The 8,511-nt window shown below is 45.2% G+C and overlaps 1 protein-coding gene across 2 annotated transcripts in view; it reads right to left on the reverse strand.

Moving 5' to 3' along the window:
- FBLN1 (fibulin 1) overlaps positions 1-2,467 on the reverse strand; it is an 82,057-nt gene extending 79,590 nt beyond the window's left edge. For both annotated transcript variants that reach the window (XM_050910354.1, XM_050910361.1), the window contains exon 1: positions 2,090-2,467. In XM_050910354.1, the coding sequence (XP_050766311.1) occupies positions 2,090-2,165 (76 nt within the window). In that variant the 5' untranslated portion in view covers positions 2,166-2,467. The remainder of the gene's footprint in view (positions 1-2,089) is intronic.
- Positions 2,468-8,511: the final 6,044 nt, after the last annotated feature.

The following is an 8,511-nucleotide window of genomic DNA, read 5'->3' on the forward strand; positions in this document are numbered from 1 at the left end:
CAAAACACAGATGGCCATGTGAAATAATGCAGAAAAAAAAAATCTTTCTTACAGCAATTACTAGTAATGATTAATTTATTTATTATAATTACTAGTAATTATTTCACCTGAGCGAAGTCTACTCTTCAAAAGGTAGCATCCTAAGCAAGGATCCTCATCTGCTTTTAGATATTCAAATCTAATTTTATCCAGTGTACTGTTTTCAAAGTTCTAAGGAAGTAGAAATTCTCAGTGAAATTAGAGTATGGACTTTTATTTGAGAATAAAAACCTGATATACCTTTTACTGCCAGATTTGGCTATACTTTGTCTTAAACTCTGAAAACCTGAACTTATATATCTAATTACCTATCATTTTTCTAAAATGTAGTCCAGTAATTAAGGTTAAATGTACAGAGATAACAAAAGGGAATTCTTCCGTGTTTTACAATAATGTTGAATGCTTCAAATTACTATGTCCGTTCACTGTGATACATCAAAGCCACAGTTTTGCTCATGTACTCTGTTGTCTGAGAGAAAGTAGGAGCTATCTCGGGATTCTGGCATTAAATGTTGCTTTTCTAACCTTCTTTATTCTGCCCCTCCTTCTTTAAAAGGAGGGGCTAACATCTATCAAAAGCAAACACTTTGAAAGGTATCTGTGACAAGTGCTCTGCTATATGAAAATCTAAGAGCCAAAATACTGTAACATAATAGTAACAAATAATTTACTTCACTGGCTTTTGCCTGCCATGGTTAGGCCTAGGCCAGAGACCATATGTTTCTAAATATTTGCCTGGAGTATAGCATAATCAAGCCTCAACTCTGAATGGCGCCCTTGGGGTTACTCTAATAGAAAAAGTCACTTACCTGTTAGCTATGATAAATTCATTATTACCATATGAAAAGTAGTTTCTTTGTCATATCTTCCCAGTTATAATTGCATCGGATTGCTACACTGAATTAAATCAAGTGAATATCCTCTTTTTATACAGTATTAAGAGAACAGGAAAAAAGTGCACAGTATGGAAAGGGAGTCATGGCCCGGATCCAGATCCCTGCTTTTAAAAGCAACCACATCACACAGTATCACTCATAAATGTTTCACATTTTGTCTTCAAAAAGCCTGCGTCCTTTGCTTCACTATTCCTCCTGCTCCACTGAGATTTCAAGTAACTGTTGATCCCGCTTCCCATTTTTTGGGGGTGTAATTTGGTCCCCAGCAGATCAGACCTGACGCCTCTCCTGACGCCGGTTTCGGGACACGCCACCTTCGCGGCGTGCAATTTAACCCGACGCCCACGACCGGGCGCCTTTCGTTGCAGAGGGGCACCGTGCGACGGCGGGCGGCAGCGCCAACCGCCCCGACACGTCGCAATTCCCGGGACACCGGGCTGCAAAAGTCCCGGGGTCGCCCCCCGGGGCCCGGCCGGCCCCGCCACCAGGAGCCCGGGGGGCGCCCGGCCCCGGCAGGGAGGCCGCCGGGCGGACAGCGCAGCCCGGCCCCGCGACGGACCGACTCACCAACTCCCAGCGGCAGAGTCCGTCCCGGCGGCGCCTCGTATCGACCCTCCGGAGCAGAGCTAACCCGCTCGGGTAGCGGCGGCCCCGGGGGGGGAGCGGGAGCCGGCGGTGGCAGCGGGTGGCTGCGGCGGAGCCGGTGCACGCCACGCCTTTCTGCTCACTTGAACGTGGCAGCGGCGCTTTAAAGCCTGTCCGGGACGTCCAGGGGTACGGGGAAGGGGGGGGATACCAGAGGAAGCCCAACCGCCCCGCTGCCCCATCCCCCGTGGGCCCGCTCCCGCAGCCGCGGGACACCGCTCGCCGCCCGGAGCGCGGCCGCCCGCGCCCTCCGGCCCCGGGAGAGGGAGCGGGTACCGCCGGGGCAGCCAGCCCGGGGGGGGGGCCGGCGAGGCGCCCTGCAGCCTCCCGGCCAGGCGGGGCTGCGCCGGCGCCCCGCAGCCCGCCGGGGACCCCGCGCCGCCCGCCCCGGGGGCAGAGCCGGGCCCGCGGGCGCCGGGGCGGCGGCGGCGGGAGAGCGCGGCGCAGCGCAGCGCAGCCCGGCGGACGCCCGCTGGTCGGCTCGGCTCGGCGTCGCTCCCCGCACTTACCTTGGCCCCGGAGCGAAGGCACCAGCGCCAGGAGCAAGAGCAGCCGCAGCGGCCGGGCCCCGCGGAGGTTGTCCATCGGCCGCCCGCAGCTCCCCGCCGGCGGGAGCACTCGCACCGAGCGGGGGCTTGGCTCTCCTGCACCGTCCAGTGGGCTCCCCGCTTTTTGCTTGCTGCTGCTGCTGCTGTTGCTGCTGTTTCTGATGTTATCCCAGCCGCCTGAGACCGGTTGGAAAAGAGCTTGCAGGAACCCCCCACTCAGTGGGCTTTACAAAGATTTAATTCACTGCCTACCCGGTTAATTGTACAGCCTGCAAGTGCTTAGCAGAACAGAGCCGCCACCGCAGCTCGGAGGCAGAGACCCTGTTGCTTCTGATACCCCTACCTCTCTCCCCGCCGCCCCCACACACGCTGTAAAAATGACTCCCTTTAGCTCGGAAAACTTTACAGATACTCAGCGTGAACCTAGGGCCGGCGTGACTGATTCTGTGAAGGAGAAATGCAGCGACTTCTCTCGGTGCCAAGTAGGAGAAAGCCACAAACAAAGGCAAAGCAAAGAAAGACAAAAGAAACCACCTAGCAGAAAAGGAAAGGTTTAACGTCTGGAGGGGAGATTTTCAACCCCCGTTCTTGGTCTTTCCGTGGATTTTACTCCAATACAACTTTTGTCAATAAAAAGGATTTTTAAAAGGAGAGAGATTCTAGAATCTTTCAATGAAATGAACTGGAAAAAAAAATTCCCTTCTTTCCTCCCCCTCCTCGTAAAAAGTCAGGATGAGAATTTCAACCCAAATGAGGCAGTCAGCTCTGCTCTATCTCTCCCCTCCCTTCTTTCTTCTTTTTCTTTTTTTTTTTGAACCTCCTTATCTTATTTAAACAGGAACACAAACACTGATAGTGGTCAAAGGAAGAGCTGGAGTTGAAAGCACCCAGTTGGCTATGCTGTTGCCAAGATCTTTAAGATAATGTGGGGGATGATATTTGCAGGCAAATGCGCATGGAAACAAATGGAGAGTTCATCACCCCTCTATACTTTGCCCTCAGTTTTACTCAGACAAACAGTTGGAAGTCAGTTTGTGTTTACTTGGTAGTTGTGCCACATGGACTCTGATTGGACTATTCCTCTTATAACTACTCAATAACGCAACTTTTGAGTATCTCCCCTCAAAACGTCCAACTGGAAGAAGTATTTAAGGCAGTAAGAGTTGAAAGTGTGCATGTTTTGTTCTGCACCAGGTTACTTGCTCTTTTCTTTTCTTACACAAGAACATAAAAATGGCCATACGGCCAAGGGGCCAACTATCCCAATAGCCTGTCTTCAGCAGTGATCGTAAGCGGTCACCAAAGGAAGAGTATGAACAAGGAAAACACACATGATAATTCTCCCAACTACTCTCCCAGCCTCCAGCTGCTTTGAGTCTGGAGTATTTCCTCAGTAGAATGTGGTTTCTGTGCACTTAGTAGCCCCCAGTGAATTTCTATTCCAGGTATTTATCCTGTCTCCCTATAAGTTCTTGTAAGACTTTATCATCCAAAATATCCTTTGGCAACAGGTTCCATGGATCTACCAGTGACTGTGTGAAGGGCCATTTCCTTTTGTTCCTTTTGAACCTGGCTCTACCAACTTTCTCATGGTGCCTCCTAACTCTACTGCAGGAAGAGACATCAAAAAACTTACCCATATCCACACTCTTAATGCCCAGGTCATCTTTTTTCGACTGCTGTTTCCTTTTTGTTTGGGTTTTGGGGTTTTTTTTTCCCTCTGTTTTATTGGGAAGGGGCAGCTGGAAAAGGGGAAGAAGGATGGACAGCTAACCGTTATTTGGGGGTATTTTTTGCTTCCTTTTTCTGCACACGCATGTCTATTTCTGTCTCTTCTTTAAATGCCCTAATTCAGTTTGCAAGGATCTTACATCAGTTATAGTGGGACCTTTGCAGTGTTTCATCACAACCTCCAAGCTACTGTTTTTCATGTATCAGACAGCTGCAGGAGGCAACTAACAAAGATCACCCCTTGTCTAAAGTTTGTACCAGCTTAACTGAATCGGTGGAATCCTCTCTATAGAAACTCTGGATTCAGTTCAATATTGGCTTATTTCACTTTACTTTAAAACCTCTCCTCATTGATTAAAGGTGGGTAGAAAGAAGTTCACTAGTTTGACTAAAACAGTGTAAAGTCACACATAATAGCCTGTCCACACAGGGAGTTACCCTGATTAACACCATGTGTGGACATTCTTACTCCAGAGTAAGAATTCCTTGTTCCTGTTTAGTTTGCCACCACAAGCTGTTTACCAGAAATAAGGCAAATTCAAGTAACAGTTTAAGAAGTATTTCTAGAAACCATCATGGTTACGGTCATCTGCAGATCTGATAATAGGTTTTTCCTTGGTTTGGAGTGGGGTTTTTTGCATAGTATTAATACACATTTCCAGTATAAATTGGCACTTTCACCTACAATCAGATTCAGTGGCCTCGAGTACATGTGATTCTAATTACTGACCCCAAGCTTTGTAGTGAGCTAAGCCATGCACTTCAGGCTCAATTCAAAGGTCCTGGAAGTCAATGGCAAGTAAGGGCTTATGAGAGGGAACATTTTGCATAACCACATTTTTTCTTACATTTGTTCGCAAAGGCTCTGTAATCCTTTGTGTAGCTTTTAAAACAAACAAATTCTTTAATGAGGATTTTATTTTTACTTCAGAAGAATAAAAATCATTTGCAGAAGCTCAGATTAATAAGTAATGACAGCGTAACAAATCATTGCGCAAGTCATTTCCAAGGGTCTTGTTGAGAGTAGATACACGCAAGTGGACTGACAAAGAATTTAGAATTACTCTAACAAATCATTACCATCTATGGCAGCAGGTTCACAGTTGTCATTCGGCTACTTAGTTTCACGGGAACAGGAATTCTTGAGATGGCCTGAATAAGCCTATGTAAGGACATCAGCCGCTGCCTAACGAACAAAGCTGCCCCATAGTCCCAGCTGTTTGCCTCCCAGCTCCTCTGTTTTACTGCAGCTCCCAGATCCTGATTTTTTTCCCTCCACCCATCTGTCCCAGAAGTTGAGCAAGAGAGGGAAGGGAAATTGCTATATCTTCCCTGTTTTCAGGAAGAATGTTGCAAGGAAGAAAATAGATTCACCTAGAAATGAAATCTAACTGTAGTTGCTAAAGGGAAACTCCTTGGGCCCTACAGCAAAAAATGAAGCTAAATATTGGCTCTCTTTATGGAAATGTGCCATACTAAAGATGCATAAAAAGGCCTCTTTTTCTTCTTGATAGGAAGAATACAACACTGACTGCTACAGATGCACAAGGATTAAGAAAAGCCCATGTGGATCTTACCATCTCCCACCGTAAAAATAAGACCCCAGACTCTACAGCAGGCAAATCCATGGCTATTGGAGTACAAATGACCCACTCAGCTTAACTCCAAACACTAGTATGTGCAAAGTACAACTGGCATTTGGCTTCTTTCCTGGAGAAAACACTACCTGAATCTTTTCTGAATTAGAATAATAAGGAAGATCTCTGTCCAAAAGACATGTGGCAAAAACTGTGTCACATAATCATTTTCATATTAGAAGTTTTGGAAATTTTTTGGGTTTTGTCCTGGTTTCGGCTGGGACAGAGTTAACTCTCTTCTTAGTAGCTGGTACAGTGCTGTGTTTTGGATTTAGTGTGAGAATGATGTTGATAACACTCCGATGTTTTAGTTGTTGCTAAGTAGCGCTTATCTTAAGCCAAGGACTTTTCAGTTTCCCATGCTCTGCCAGCAAGCAGGTGTGCAAGAAGCTGGGAGGGAGCATAGCCGGGGCAGCTGACCTGAACTAGCCAAAGGGGTATTCCATACCATGGAACGTCATGCCCAGTATATAAACAGGGGGGAGTTGGCCGGGAGGCGCGGATCACGGCTCGGGAACTAACTGGGCATTGGTCAGCGGGTGGTGAGCAATTGCATTGTGCATCACTGGTTTTTGCCTTCCCCCCCCCCCTTCCTTTTTTTTGTTATATTCCTTTTCATTACTATTATATTTCATTATTACTATTGTTAGTATTATATTTTACTTTAGTTATTAAACTGTTCTTATCTCAACCCACGAGTTTTACTTTTTTTTCCTTTCCTTTCCTCCTCCTCACCCCACTGGGAGGGGGAGGGGGAAACGGCTGCGTGGTGCTGAGTTGCTGACTGGGGTTAAACCACGACAGGTTTAGCATCTTAATATTGGAAATGGATTTTTAAGGTTTATGGGCACCATTCTGACTATGTCGCCTGTCCTTCCGAACAGTATTGGCAGGTTTTCCGACTGAACTAGAACACACCTTTTACAAAAAAAACTTGTCAGAATTTTCAGAGATGGATTCACCATAATCCTTGGTTATTTTTGAAACTGTTAATGGCATTACAGATAACAATTTGTTGCTTATTTTGAGTCTAAATCAATCTAGTTTAGTTTTTAATAGATCTCTGGGCTTGTATTCATGTTGAAGTTACTGTCACTAGGTACTCAGTGCTTTGTGCATCATCAGTGACCATCAAAGCAGACCTTAGGGTAGTGTAGCTTGTGGACACTTCATACGCGCCTACCATATCCTTGTTAGGGATTAGCTTGGAATAAAACCTCTCCTTAGATAAGTCAGTTTGTCCTCCATGCCGCAGGCTCATCTTCATTCTCAAATCCCAAACTACTGACTACCCACACCAAATGGATACCAGCCTGAGTCATGCCAGGCCATAGATAAGCAAAGGAAGGTGGGAGGACTGAGAGCCTCCTCTGTTCCCTAGCGTGTACGAAACTGTGCCTCCAAGTCTAGTCAAGCAGGCTGACCTAGCCAGCACCTCTATGCCATCTGGCTTATGATGGCATCTTGTAGCTAAAGTCAGGCAGAGAAGCTGGCTCAGGACTCCTTCCAGAATAATTACAATGTCAGATGAAATTTATAACCATCCTCAATTTGGACTGCTCTTTATACAAATAATATTACATATATATATATAAGTACATATATAAGTAATATTACATATATGCATATATATAATTATGTGGATGCCAATAGCCCAAGCTGCTTATACCATATGGGTAGCACTAGAGATGCTTGTATCCAAACCAGGGTATCTAACTGGGCTCTATGTTTCAAATACCTAAAGACTGTTAGAAGAGGCTTGGCTTACTTTATAGAGCTTTCCTTGTACAGACAAACCCTTTCACTGCTAGATTAATCTCTGAACATTTTTTTCCTCTTTGCATGGATCGGTTAAATATTCCAGACTGGGACTCATAACCCTGAGCCCTTTTCAACAACACTGCTTCTAAGCATTTTGAGTTTTTACTCATTTTGGAGTTTGTATCCATTTTGTAAGTGTTGCCTACATTTTCTTTTCTTTCCTGTCTGATTAAGAAAAAAATGTATAGCCATCTTGGACACTCAAAACACACACTGGTTTTCTATTAATATGTATAGGGTCTGCTTCTAAGACAAGGAGGAGTTTATTGGGGCATAAAGGAATGCTTTGATGATCCATGTCATTTCCCTTGTGGCATTACTTGTAGAATTCAGGAATAACTCAATCTGACATTCATGGGGCATTTCCTGCCTCTCCTTCTAGAGATGCATCCTCCCAGTCTCTCAGATCTCCCCCTTCCCATAAATTTCCTTTCTCCTTCTAGGCGCTCTCATGTCACTGCAGGCAGAGCTAGTCTTATGTGTGAATAGGCAAGGCGTTTTCCAGGACCTGAGGCCTAGGAAGGCTGGGCTCCGTTTGGATAAGCTGGAGAGCAGTGTGCATCATGCACACATGGGTTGGAGGGGACAATGGCATCTGCCTTAGACTCTGCTTGGGGCCTCCACAAATCTAACAACAGCAGGGATCAGTCATTATTTTAGCAGCAGTCTCTCAGAGGGTGACTCTTAAATTTGTCAATCAGCATCTGTACCAATGGTTATTTTCACTGTTCAAACAAAAATAAAATCTCATTATAAAGGGTGGGGAAAAGCCATCAATAAAGTAAATGGCTATTCTGGCAAAAGGCCATTTCCCTTCCTGACATCCCTGATGAATCTGAGCTCCATCCCTGTCAAACAGAAATAATATCCAAGTATGTGACCAAATGATCTTTGGGAAACAGAAAATATACAAGTGAATATAAGACATTTCAGGTTTGCATAAATAAAATTCCAGAGTCTGTTGTATCTAATAGCTTAAAATCAGGAGTACACAGTTTTCTGTTTCCTCATGATCACTTAAAATCTGCTTCATTCAGTGCTATTTCATTATTGTTTTATGAACTTGCTGTATTACTTAAAAATGTTTTTGCACAAGTCTAATAAAGAAAGAAGCCATCCTATCCATCTGCAAACAGACCCAGCCTGCCAGAAAACTTTTATCTTACCAGTAGAAGCTGTGATTTAAACTCGGTA

Source organism: Gymnogyps californianus, chromosome 1 (assembly GCF_018139145.2).
Source record: "Gymnogyps californianus isolate 813 chromosome 1, ASM1813914v2, whole genome shotgun sequence".
Lineage (NCBI taxonomy): Eukaryota > Metazoa > Chordata > Aves > Accipitriformes > Cathartidae > Gymnogyps > Gymnogyps californianus.